Consider the following 13,896-nt stretch of genomic DNA (forward strand, 5'->3'; position numbering starts at 1 on the left):
AGAAGAAACAGAAATTTCAGTTGAACTGAATTAGGAGAATTTACTTGAAACAATTAGATAGCTAAAAACCACGAAGTGGCTTCTAATAACTACTGTAGTTTATTGGTAATTCACATTCTAAATAAAATTTTACTATCTCTGAATTACAGAATCACAGAATCATTTAGGTTGGAAAAGACCTCAAAGATAGAGTCCAACCTTATTGTCAAAGTGTGTCATTTCTTATGTTTTGACATATCGAAAAAACCTGAAAAAAAATTCATCCAACGTTTACAATGTAAATATGTTAAAAATAGGGTTCTTCCAACGAACTAGAAAATTGTTTTTCAAACTAAAACAATAGCAGTTGATAAATGGCAAATAGAAAACAATTAAAACAATTCATATTTGGTAAACTTTCATTAGTACAAAATGCATTACCTTCCCTTTTTATGTCAACTTGGCACCTACCGACTGTCTCTGTCCCACAGGAGTATTCGTATGTAGTTGATTATTGATGGCTGGCCTAGTTTAATTTCAATTCCAGAACGGCAGTCGTCACTGATCGGGTGTCGAGAGAAGCCATGATCCAAGTCGTAGTTCTGAGTATCTCCATCTAATAAAGCAGACTTCAGCTCCCCTTTTACAACCTGTGCTCCATACTTCATTGTTGCAATGTTTTCCCCTGGTACTAAGAAGAAAAGGAAATAATTGTTTAACTTTTACACTCTCATACTGCAAATTAGGTATTCCGAACATCAACTCTATTAGGTCAGATCAAAGATTTATTGCTAGTGTCCTTTCTTGGCCAAAAACACGTGCTCAAGTGAAAAAAAAAAAAAAAGGCATTTTAGAAATTTAGCTTCTTCAATACCCCCTAGGTCTTTTACGGTAATAAAGTTGTGACAATTTACTAGCTTATAATAGCTATATTCTCAGTCCCCTTTGTGATTTTACGGAATTCTGTTGCACCTTCCTCACTCAATCAATACTTTCCTTCTTGCTTTAAAGTTTTGGTCTGCCTGTTTATTCCCTCCTTGTGATCAGCTTCTCACCATACCTCTAACACTTTTATTTTGCCCTTTCTTTCTATCTTCTTTTTCTGATTTCAACTGTCGTTCACTTTGGTTTTGGGTGTTTGTTTTGTCTGGTTTTTCGTAAGTGGAAGGAAAATAAAAATCACATAAAATGTACAAGATGTGGATCAAATATTCAAGATGCATCATGAATTTGCAGGGTGGTATATAAGGTAGTATAGCTCTTTTGATAGCTGTATCACCTTCTAGTATTCTGCAAAGCTAAATGAACTCGAGTGAAAAAGGAAAGTTTTGGCTACTTGGGCTTTGAACCAACATGGTAAAGTAAATTTTTTTATGCCATCATTTCACAGTAATAAACTTCTTGCATGCTAGGAACATATTCCACCAAGATAACTGGAGATAACTATCCCTACCCTCAGCTACAAAACAATACGCTGATGAACCAGCCTCTTCAAAAGACATTTTTAAAACCTTCTTTGAGGAGAGACCCGAAAAAACATGATCTGAAAGCTAAATGATAAAAAGCTGCCCCTGAACTCTTCAGGCAGACTGGCAATAGAAGTATGAATTTCAACAGGGTGTTAAGTTTGACATCTAAAGAACAGAATTTGAAGTGTTGAAATTTTAACTGTATTGTAGCACTACTACATCAAATGCACAATTATGAAACTGTAAGTGGTTGTCAACATTTACACAAACAGAAAAAGTTCCAAGAGCCTGAACGAGTACTTAAAAACCAAAGAAATTCCACTCTCCGAAAAGCTGTGATTAGGAGCATGCTATTGTGGAGAGATAAATATTCAGAAAAAGAAGTCAAAGAAAACACCATCTGACTTATTCAAATTTATCTACTGCAGTGTCAATAGAATATCTTGCATGACAAGACTTTTACAGTAACCTAGTATTAAACTCATATGTTTAAATATTAATATCTGTAACTTCTACAGGAGAACAAAGGGGATATGCAGTTAACATTTTCAGAGCTCATCAGGTATGACTGAGAATACAGTGTAGGCTCTTAGAGAACATTTAACTTTATTCTTTACTGTAGGCCAAATACTCTCTATAAGTCACACATTAGAGAGCTAACAATACCTTTCTAAAGCTCTAGTTCTAGGTACTCTGGTTGAATTAACAAGAAGCACAGACCCAAGTCAAGCGCAAAGCTTCTCACACTTTTTAGGCTTCCATTAAAACAGTTTTGAAAGACTTGTTTATACTACTTGGGCAAGCATGTAAAGAGTAAGAGAAAAGTCGTAAGTAGTGGAGAAAATGAGAATCTTCACAGAAGTAGAAAACAAGTTACCATCAACATAAAACCATTTAAATATCATATATCCCACAACCAATGCATTTTTACTTTTAATATTTTTGTAAAAGCTTTTCTATTAAAATAGAAGTCCCTCTAGGAAAATACACTTTTATTACAACATTCACGTTTGAGCAATATCTGAGATAAAAAGCAAGAAAATACATTGACTAATATTATCCGAGAATAGAAATGGAGTGAACAGTACACAAGATATTTCCTTATGTCAGACCTTTAAAACGTGTAATAATAGTTAAAAACTCAAAAGCACACACTAACCATATCCTCCAGACAACCATAGTCACTAAATGAAAAGGAAACACAAAAAACTTGATGCTTACTTAACATGCCCCTGTAGTTGAGGTCCATGTCCCGACTCTCTGAACGAATCTTAATGGCATCTAGGATGGCATCAGGTGACAACAATCCAGAAGGTCTTACAACATTCAGTAGTTCAGTTAGACTCATCAGTGGCAAACGTACTGCTTGCATGATTTCAGCATGGTTTTCCTTGGGGTTATGTTTACACCAGTTCATCAAAGCTTGGAAAATGTCCTTCTCAGGAGCTGCAAATGAGTCCCTCACTACAATACTTAGAAGAGCAGCCTGGAAAAGAGAAACAAGAACAAAATAAAACCACACAAATAAACAGAAATTAAATTGAGTTTTATTTTTTTAATCACGGGAAATTAAAATAAGGCACAAATTAATGGGTATTTTAACTTGTAGCTATTAAAAATAATCTCCATGGGAGTAACTGCCTGAAACTGTATCTTGTTTTAGTTATGTAAGAATTACAGAATCCACCACAAAAATAATAGGTAATATTACAAAACCACTAGAAAAAATAAGTCAGAATTGAAATGCAGAGAACTACTCAAATCAATATAATACCACTCACTACTTCAAATTTACTTTGGAATATTAAAACAGATTTGGGAGTATAGTTCAAAACATTCCTTTAAACTTAGGCTGCTCTAAGAACACCGATAAGAAAAAAGCGTTGCTCGGAATCACTTTTTTAAACCATTTCTAACTACTTGGGATTTCTATCACCCCACAATCTCTTTGTCTTTTGGTACAAACTTAGAATAAGTAGGTAAAAACTCCAGTGGCTCTTATTCATGCAGAAAAACCACTGACTGCAAAATGAGAACAAGAACAATCAAACAGCTTTTGGATTTTCACTTAGCTTGCAGAATAATCAGGAGTTTGCATAGAAAAAGGCTAAATCTCTCATATATACCAGGACTGGCTACACCAAAGACATCAAAGTATGAATGATGTTTCCTCATTTCTTTATCATTAATATGCTCTCAGAGCTCAGACTGACACACTGCACAGGACAGACGAGAGTGTAGAGAAAAAAGTATTTTTCCCTTCTCAACTAGTAAGTTAGCAGAGCCAAAGTGTCTTATACTCATTCAAGGAAGAGACCATTCACAGCTTTTCCACTAAAATCACTTAAAAAAAAAATGAAACCATCATTTAAGGTCCTCTGCTACTTCATGTGAACATCATTTGAAAACACTCCGTCACTGTTATAAACAGCTCAAAGATCACTCCTGAGTAAGTGGAAAATCTGAACTTCATAGACTAGCCTGACTCAACCATAAATATGCATCTAACAACAGAACTAACACACAGAAAACCAAAACCACCCTACCACACCACTATATTCTGCAACTTCAGAACATGATAACAACCAGCAACATAAATCACAGCAATCTCCAGAATGCTTTAGTTTACACAGTAGAAAATCCCCCATCACTGATGTAGCCTATATCAAGAAAATAATGGAATGGAGTATCTCCTGCCATCTTCAAATGTTTACATTCCCTGTGTGGCATTCAGAAGCCAAATTCTATTATATCAAGAACAGATGAAATGAGACAAATTAAGATTGCCTGCTCCCATCTTTTATAATGTTCCATCAGATTTTCTATATTTAGCTATACTGACTGGTCAAAATTAAATACCTAAAAAATTCAGAACAGATCACCAGAACTTCCAGTTCCGCTTGGCTTGAACATTCCCAACTGTCACAGTTTCAGTAGTATAAAACTACAACTGTTAACTAAGAAATAAATTTTTATTTGGTGCCTGCATTAGTATTTTATCATGAAGTTATACACAGATTAAAATGAAACATTTCAGGGTGGGAAAGTGCAAACAAAACATATACCTTAGAAAGTGACAGGAAGCCTTCACTGGAGAGAACCTCTTGGGCATTTCTATCCATGAACATACAGCACATAAAAGTTAATTTGGGAAGCGAATAAAGACTGGCAACATCAAAGGTCATACAGACATTCTGAATATTAAGTATTGTGCAAAGATATTCAGATGTAGAATCCTCCAGTTCTGGGAATCCATATTTATGTGCTAAGCTTAAAAAGTCTAGAAGAACCTCCTCTTTCTCATCTCGTAGTGTAGCACGACCAGTGTAAATATATTTCAACAGCATGCTAAATGCTTCTGCAGTGGTGTCCTGAAGAGGAATTTCTGCTTCAGGCTGAGATTCTCTCATTCCTCCATACAATAATGCTCTATAAGGAAGATAAAATTTGAGAAATTTATATCCTGACAAAACCCATGCAAAAAGTAGAAAAAGAAAGGAATAACTATTTGCAGCAAGAGGAATACGAAGGGGACATGGTTTAAGAATCTACAAAAGAAAACTCCTTATGCTTGGTATTTATAGTGCGGCTCTGCTCTGAAAGCAACTACACAACAATAATCTTCTAATGCATTATGTTTTTATCCTGCAATAATACCTGCATCTCCACTTAGAACAACAGTTTGTGAACCAGAAATTGAGATGTGGTTCTTGTGCCTTGCTTTTTAAATATAGTACTATCAGTGAGAAAGAAAATTTAAAAAAATTATTTCATAAAGCAAGTGAAACAAATAGTTTGCAGTGCATCTTAGCAAATCTCAGGATTCTTATCTCCTATTCCTAAACCCAGCACATGGCAACTCCTGAATCTTGAGAAAAATCAATGACAGTCTGAACAAAATTTGCAATCACACTTTAGTTTAGCTATTAGCTTATCCCTCTGACAAAATTCACTGGAAGATTACCAGGAATTCTATTAAATACATTTAGAGTTAAAAATGCCCAGCTCTTAAAAAAAAAAGTTGCATTTCAATTACTCCTAGTTTTAAAATATATATTCTAATCTGTAGAAGCCAAATCTCTTTAAACATTCAATTCCAATACACCAAAATGAAACTTTCTAAATGAGTATATTCCATAGAGGCACACCATTTATACTCTGAGAAATCAAAACAATTTTGCAGTAAAACTTGTCTGTTCTCAAGTTATCTTTCTCTTGAATTTGTGAAACTACCTTCAAAATCCAATTTAATGAAGGTCAAAAGAATAACATTGTGACATGGTATTTATCTTTTTCTATTTGGACACAATGATTTGATGTGCTGGGAACCATTCACACAGAAAAGGTCACACTCAATGGACAGATGATTACATACTGAAAAGTTCATAGAGAAACAATGTTTATCTTATTTGCATAAAAATTTCCTGTAAGCCTGACAAAAAGCTATACTTCACCTGAAATAATGGCATCTAGCAGCCAGGATCACCCTGTGTGCTGGAAAACGTTTCTTTTCTACAATAAAGGTAACGTCACTATATTCCTCCCCATTCATTAGAGCTCCAATGTGCTCTGACAGAATGTGAACGTGGTCAATCTCACCCACGGCTGTGTAAGGACGAAGTGGATGGCTGTTACTCATCTTGGAGGGATGGTGATATTGGTAGCCTGAAGGGAAAAAGAAAACAACCAGTATTATACAGGGCAAAAAACATAAAAAACGGCAAAGATGAAACTGCAATTACAAAAGAAGACTGACTAGTCTAAGTAACCATATATTACAAGGAAAAGTAATCCAAGAGATTTTCTATTAAAGTTCATTTACAACAGGATTCAATGCAGCTTGTATCTACAATTCTAGCTGACAAAATATTTCAAAAAATTCCATCACCTTGTTGTTCCGTCAATATATTTACTTAAAAGAAAAAGCCTCCAACAAAAGGAATTAAGAATTAAACTATTTTAAATAATGTTACAATTAGAAAGCAATTTTATCTCAATTAAAATGCACATAAATTATAAACAAGTAATGTGAACAACTAAGCACAGTCTTAATTCTCAAGTCTGTACCAAAACCAGTGACAAGTGAAAACATCAGTATTTTTGCAGGATTCTAATCAACTTTCCAGAACTGGGAGAAAATAAACAATCGTGATAACTTTTAATAAATAACAGATAAAGCCTGTTCTTTACAATGAACAATTCAATTTTCTTACTCTTTCCACTCAGTTTTCTTGATGCCTTCTTGTTCCCTCATATATTTAAGAAAACAAAGTCTCTAATATCTCTCAGTCATTAAAATTAGGAGACACTCTACTAATGTACAATATAGATTAAGGCATTAGTCATATCTTCTGTTGTGAATTAAGAAGAAACAAAATAATTCCACAAGTTTGTTGGTTTTGGTTTATTTCAGCAACAGAGGCTTTCTGATGTTACACTTGGGCTTATTTTTATTTAAAAAGAGGTTGGTTGTTTCAGATAATAACCATCCACATTTTCAGAGAAATCCTCTGTTCTCCAGTAACTACCCACTTTTTGAAATGGGCACATACCTAGTGCTGAAGAAAGATGGTGTACCACAAGAAGAAGAAAAATGATGAGGCCGTACCTTGCACACAGCTAACACATTCATCTTTCAAGTGAAATATTCATGACACCACTGCATTTTTATGCTCCATTTAAAAATATTATGAGAAAATATGCATCTGTTTCCAGGCATTTCTACCCCAAAAAAGAAAACATATGCACATGGGGTTAAGTATTAACATGTAGAAATGCTTAATCCAAAATCCAAATACTGTAGAAAAAAGGTCTCAAAGAACTTTAAATTAAACTAGGAAAAGTGATAGAAATAGAAAATAAAACTTGAGAAAAAATAGAGCATATTGAATTGACAATACAGATCACAGCACAAATGGGAACAAAACTCCAGCTTTCCACAGGCTGTCTCTGCCACTTGAATTAGAAGCTGTGTGTCCATGTAGCCATTACAGCACAGAACCAGCAACACTGGCCAAGATACTGGAGGCGGCCTAACCTTGGGAACATAGAACACTGTACAGTCATTCTTCCATTCTGACATGATAGTAAATTAATTTTTATGGGTTTTCATAATAACAGATTATTTCTTCCATTTGCACTTGTTAATTTATAATTAGCTAAGGCAGCTTAAATTTATGCCAAACACACTTCCAGTAACATTTACTTCGTAACAAGCAAGATTAACTTAACTCACATCAGTCCAGCAGCATCTATTTATTCAGGAATAATATTTATCACAACATAAATATCTGAGAGTTTAGAAACAACAGTAAAATTTTAACACCCTCAAAACAGAAAACTTTTTATTACCAGAGGAAGAAACAAAAGCATGTATAATACTCAGCTGCAAAACTTGAGTCTCAATACTCCTTGAAGATTTCTGTACCTTACACGTCCGTATCTGCTGCTGTTGATCTTCATTTGCAATAGTCAGGCAATCCAACAAATGCAAATTACGTGTACATTATCAAGGAACTCTGTACTATCTCTCTTCTGTTAGTTCCAACTTTGATTGCATAGGGAAACTGATTTATGATACTTCATACATGTACAAGCATTGACACATTTTGGTTTTAAAATCTATTTTTAATTCCATTTTGTCTACATTTTACTTCTTTGTTTCCTGAATCCACTCTTATCTCTAAAAAATAAGAACACGTACTGTCTGAATAAAACCAAGAGACTGTAAAAGTGGTGAAGACAAGGAAATGCCACCAGCTGCATACTAACTTTGATACTAAGTAGCCGTGGATGTTTCACGTGCCAATAGGGTGAAAAATTCAGGGGAAATTGTTTCTATTTCAGGTTAAATAAACAAATAAAATCAAAAGCATACTTCCCTCTCAAGGGCACATAAACCTCTCTCTAAACAACAATCAGTGCACAGAAGAGGGTAAACTCTTAAGTGGGGACATTTGCTAGTAAGCCAATGATGTCAGTCCTTATGAACATCAAGACCCTGAACGACAGCAAGCAATGAAAGCAGAAATTTAGAAATCACTGTGTGTAAGCAGCAAGACAAATCTGTTTTGATGTTTGATGTTCTTCGAATTGCTGGTACCATGTACTACTCTAAACTGTCAGCTTCAAACAAGAACATGCTGATCACAGGGAATACAGGACTCAAATCATGGCTACAAGCCTCCAGCCAAGGAGCCTTTCAAATGTTTGAAGGACTCAAAGTGCTGGAAACTTATCGCTTTTATGAAACTATATTCATGCCTTATATGCGTTCTATGGGTAATACTAATACACTGAAGAAGCATTCAACAAACTCATTTTTTACTACCACAGATTTCCAATGCAAGTTTTGTCTGTATTGTGGATTTTTCATACAAAGCAGCCCAGTGAGACAGTCCTGCCTTCAAAATACAGAACCAAATAATACATCACTTCAGATCTCCCCAGACTGCATTAATTATTGGTATGAATTTAGTCAACCCTTGAGGTGATCTGCACACTTCTTGTTTGAGGAAGTAAAACATAATAACCTCTTTAGTTGTGGCAAGTCACTGTGAGGTCACAACTTCCCTGTATAGCTAAACATGTGTTTTTCTAGTTGCAATTCAAAAGTATTATTTATGATAAAAAAAGACAGATCCTGCTAGAAGTTTGGGTGAAACCCTTCCTGAAGGTCCCTCTGGCATCTTCTGTCATCAAACATCACCCTTTCAGAGGATACAGGTATTTACTCATCCTGGCAGTCAAAGAATACGTAACCAACTTCAGAATAAAACACCAAGCATTTACAACCCTCTTGCCAGCACCATAACCTATTTCCAAGAGGTATTCAGAGCTAATTAACTGCTTCAGGACTCATGCAGCCTTGTTCACACCACAGAAATAAATAAGTAAAATAGTCTTTTCGGTGGATTTGAGGCACCCTTAAAACTGCAAAATTGGGAAAGGCATTTGTTAAGTCCGAAGCCTCACAAACCACTTCTAAGACCTCACTGAAAGATGCACTGCTTGGTGTCCATCTTCAACAGAGAGCATGTGAAAAATGCAGCCTAGTATTTATTACATAAGGCAGCGTGCTATATCACACAATGTGTGTCATGGCTAGAAAAACAACAGCCCCTCAGCTTTCGGTTTGCTAGATTTCTGTTACAGTAATCTGTAACATGTTATGACATAGAGAAACATGAACTAGAAACTGCAGCAACAACAGCAGAACACCAATGACATCCTTACTAAACAACTCTCAAACCAGAGCTGCAATGAAGACTGATACCCAGTCACTTCCATCCCTCATTTAGGCTAACTCTAAAGAATCCTCTGAAAAGCAGTGCTGTTTCAGTGAGACACGGAAGAGTTGTTTTTATAGCAGGCACAGAAAAAAGAATACAAGAAATTTATCGTGAATACTTTTTAAAAAAAAAAAGTTATTTAAAATGAGCTAAGAATGTTTATATAACTCTATCAAAACTTTAGAAATAAATGCAAGCAAATAGACTACTGCTGGAATTAAAAACTTTATTAAATAAGTCTGGACTATAACTGAGCAAATAACTTCATACCCTTGAAATGTTTAATTCCTTCATCATCTAGTTTGTACCTAGCAAGACAGTATTTTTGTCAGAATTGCACAAAGGGAATTTTCTTAAAAGTTATTCTCTTACAGTACTATTTTATCTAGAAATAGGAATTAGTTCTCAGTTGATCAGAAGGCATTTGAGTAGTATTAAAATTTTTTGTAATTCATTACTTCATAAAACAATTTGCTGTACTGTAAATATATTCCAGCAAAATATTACTTTATGTTTCAATTTCTATTAGACTCCCAGAATATGATAGATGTGACAGTTAGACTACTGTACAAACATACCACTGCTTCAAATCATATGGTTTGTATTTTTAATGAACACGCATATGTCTTTTTATAAAAAAAATATTTTGTTCTCCTAAGTTCAGGTACAGTAAACTAATATCTCAGGAAATAGGAATTTTTAGTAAATATTTCGACATTCATAGAGTATAACCTGAGTAAATACGTTGATTCTGTCAGAACCCTTGCTACAGCAGCTCCTTTGCACTTCTAAGTATCAATAACAAAATTGATTATGAGTGAAAATTTTAACAGGGAAAAAAAATGAAAGCATGTTCTGATACTTAGTAGCCATTAATAATAACAACATAACAAATCTGACTTGATAAATATAGAATATGAAAGCTCAAGAAAATGAAATTCACAAAACTTTCAAGTCTCATCTCCAAACCTTCTGTTGTGAAAGGATTAAAAGAAAAGCAGATGGTAGCATTAATGGTAACTAACCACATCATTCAATGACAGCACTCTAAACAACAATTTAGTACCAAAAAATGTTTTGACTTAAAGCATATGGGAAGTTATGCACTGCTTATCTGCAAACACGCTCCCATCATTGAAGTGCTGTAGCGCTAAGGTTTCAAGTTCTGCTCTAATACGTATCCCTGTGATAGAAGAGCGGGAGTAAGTTTAGCTAGGTACAAAAAAGAATACACTAAGTGGAGATTATATATTAACACACATATAAATTAACCTGGTTAACATAGCATACAACTAAACCACTAAGTTAAAAATCTCAAGAAAATACATGGGTCCACTCACCAGCAAAACTCTCTGAAGATCTACAGTGAACGTAGCCTGTAGGGACATTACCAGCTTCCTGAAAATTAGGGTTCTTCGCCATTCTGAACAACAGACAGATTGAACAGCAAGCTCATAGAAACGCTATTCAGCAACATGCAGCTGCACAGCAACAACTGTACCATTTCCTGAAACAATGCATGAAATACATACCATCAGAAACTGGGAGCACTGAGCATTATGACCAAAAAAAGCGAGATGTGTACTTCTCAAATCAAATTTTCGTGGAAATAAATTCTTTAAAAACACGTCAATTTTATGGGAAAACTTCTAATAACATTAGAATATAGCAACAGAATTTCTTTTTTGAGTCATCATCATTGAATTTTGACCGTTCATATTTTTAATCGTCACAGAAGATGGTAACATTGCCATTCATTTGTTCATGATAAGTCACAAAAATTTCATCCTGACTTTCCTGCCACAGCATCAATGTCCCCGAAGACACTGTTTTCACATATAGGTGTCCTAATTAAACCAGATCTATACCAACTGAATCACACATGCTTTATTCCCTACGCAGCCAAATCTCTTCAAGTGTTCTTGCCTAGCTGAAGGTTTTGGGGGTTCTGTTTGGCTTTAGTGGTTGTTTTTTTTACAACACTTAAGGCAGTTGCAGATCTTTCTCTTGTGCAACCCTTTAATTTTATAAACAGGAAAACAAAACAAAATGGCAGGGTGAGGATATACAGAAATATAGAGGCTTTATTTGTTTAAATACATAACCAACATAATGAGTATCTCTCAACAAGTATAAATTATTGTTATCCTTCCCATCATACCTGCCAGCAGGAAAAATAAACTGGATTTAATTTGTTAAACAGATGATACCTTGATCTACAAATTCTCTCCTAAGAGCCACTCTAATCTTTTTTAGAATATATGCTTAAGAGAACAAGGGAGGAGAAGGTAGAAAAAAATATTTTTCAGTAGTCTCATTAAATGAAAACTAACCACACCTTAATCCTGCAAATCAAAGCCAGGCATTTGACAAAGAAACTCTCCCGGTTTTGAGGAACAAAATGTAATGTGTAAATATTTGTCCCTACCAGTAATGTATGTTATCAATTTGGCCTCTATTATAAAAAATATATTTAAAATCCATTCATAAAAATTCTTGGGTTTTTTTCCTTAAATATGAGTAAACATTCAAAAAGAACAGTATATTTCAAGTATCTGATTTACAGATTTGTAACAGAAGACATGCCAAACACAGCTACGTCTGCGTGCTGCACTTTAAAAGCAAGAGCAAACAGCATTGCTAGGCAAGTGAGACCACCAGCAGATTGCTAACAAGTTAGCATCAACTTATTTTTTTTTTAAGTCTGATAATACGTCTTGTAAATCTAAAATAATTTCAGCGAATCACAGCAGCGCGTAACTGGTTAACTACTCTGACACCAGAAGGACCAGGGAAAACGGTGTACCATAAGAGCATCAAAATACTAAACTAATAGTTAAAGCAAAAGAAAATTCAAATAAGGCAGTTGCAACAGGGCCTTGAGAAGCCAGCCAGGGGGCAAACCAGCCAGGGGGACAGGAGCAGAGGGTGGCGGGCGAGGCAGGCGCGGAGCAGAGGGCGGCCGGAGCCGGCGATGCGCCCAAGGTCGCGCCCGAAGAGCCCGGGTCACCGCCGGCCCCCAGCTCCGGCGGCGCCAGGGAAGGTGACCCCGGCCCGCCCGGCCGCCCCCTCCCTCGCCTCCGCGGGAAGGCGCTCCAGGTGAATTCGCCTGGCCGCCAAACGCGTCCGGCGCCTTCCCCGGGCGGCGGCGCTTCCTCGGCCCGCTCCCGGGTGGCCCTGCCCGCGCCCGGCGGGAGCCGCCAGCGGCAGCACCTCTGCCCGCCGAGGGGCCGGAGCGCACAGCCCGGGCGGCCTCGGAACCCCGCTCGGCCCGGGGGTGGCGCGGCCGCCGCGCCCGCCCGCGCCCCTCCCGCGGGACTCACCGGCCCCGCCGCGCCGAGGCCTCACCCCCCGCCCCGCCGCCGTCGCTGCGTCACCCGGCGGCGCGCTGACGTCACCGGGCAGCAGCAGGCCGCGCGTGAGGCAGCGCCCCGCCCCGCCCCGCGCGGGTCGCGCTGGCGGAGCAGGAGCGGCAGCGCTGAGGCCGCGCCGCCCGTTCCTGGGGCGGCCGTGGGGCGGGGGTGGCCACGGCGGGGCGGCGCCGGCAGGGCCTGTGCGCTCGTCCGGGCAGCGGGCCTGCGGTGCCCAACCCTTGTGAAATAGCGACTGGTGCTCAACCTTCCCTGTCGGCTTCATCTGCTGTTCCGTGGCTACATTCAAAATACACAGAATCACTGAATATGCCGAGTTGGAAGGGACCCTACGAGGATCATCGAGTCCAACTCCTGGCCCCGCGCAGGACATCCCAGGAATGACACCATGTGCCTGACAGCGATCTGTAAATGCTTCTTGAACTCTGTCAGGCTTGGTGCTGTGACCACTTCCCTGGGGAGCCTGTTCTGGTGCCCAACCACCTTCTGGGAGAAAAACCTTTTCTTAATATACAGCCTAAACCTCCCTTGACACAGCTTCATGTCAATCATTCCCTTCGGTCCTACCACTGGTCATCAGAGAGATGGTGCCAGGTGCAGCTCCATCCATCTGAGGAGCGGTCCTTGGAGCAAACCAAGCGGTCTGTAGGCCAGTCCCCTGCTCAAAGTTAAGACTAGATCAGGGTGACTTATGCTTTATGTGACCAAGTCTTGAAAAAATCCCAAGGGCAGACATGTTTCTTTCATAACCATATGCTTACCTGCCTCTTTTCATTCAGTACGAGT

At 37.7% G+C, this 13,896-nt stretch overlaps 1 protein-coding gene across 1 annotated transcript in view; it reads right to left on the reverse strand.

Annotated features, from left to right (window-relative positions):
- The window catches only part of LOC108493313 (BTB/POZ domain-containing protein 9-like), a 36,218-nt gene extending 23,069 nt beyond the window's left edge, over nucleotides 1-13,149 (reverse strand). The window contains exons 1-6 of the mRNA XM_017806588.1: nucleotides 13,063-13,149; nucleotides 11,080-11,246; nucleotides 5,903-6,113; nucleotides 4,514-4,877; nucleotides 2,670-2,934; nucleotides 450-670 (exon numbers count right to left, since the gene is read on the reverse strand). Coding sequence (XP_017662077.1) covers nucleotides 450-670; nucleotides 2,670-2,934; nucleotides 4,514-4,877; nucleotides 5,903-6,113; nucleotides 11,080-11,161 — 1,143 coding nt within the window. The 5' untranslated portion in view covers nucleotides 11,162-11,246; nucleotides 13,063-13,149. The remainder of the gene's footprint in view (nucleotides 1-449; nucleotides 671-2,669; nucleotides 2,935-4,513; nucleotides 4,878-5,902; nucleotides 6,114-11,079; nucleotides 11,247-13,062) is intronic.
- Nucleotides 13,150-13,896: the final 747 nt, after the last annotated feature.

Source organism: Lepidothrix coronata, unplaced genomic scaffold (assembly GCF_001604755.1).
Source record: "Lepidothrix coronata isolate B3197 unplaced genomic scaffold, Lepidothrix_coronata-1.0 Scaffold16, whole genome shotgun sequence".
Lineage (NCBI taxonomy): Eukaryota > Metazoa > Chordata > Aves > Passeriformes > Pipridae > Lepidothrix > Lepidothrix coronata.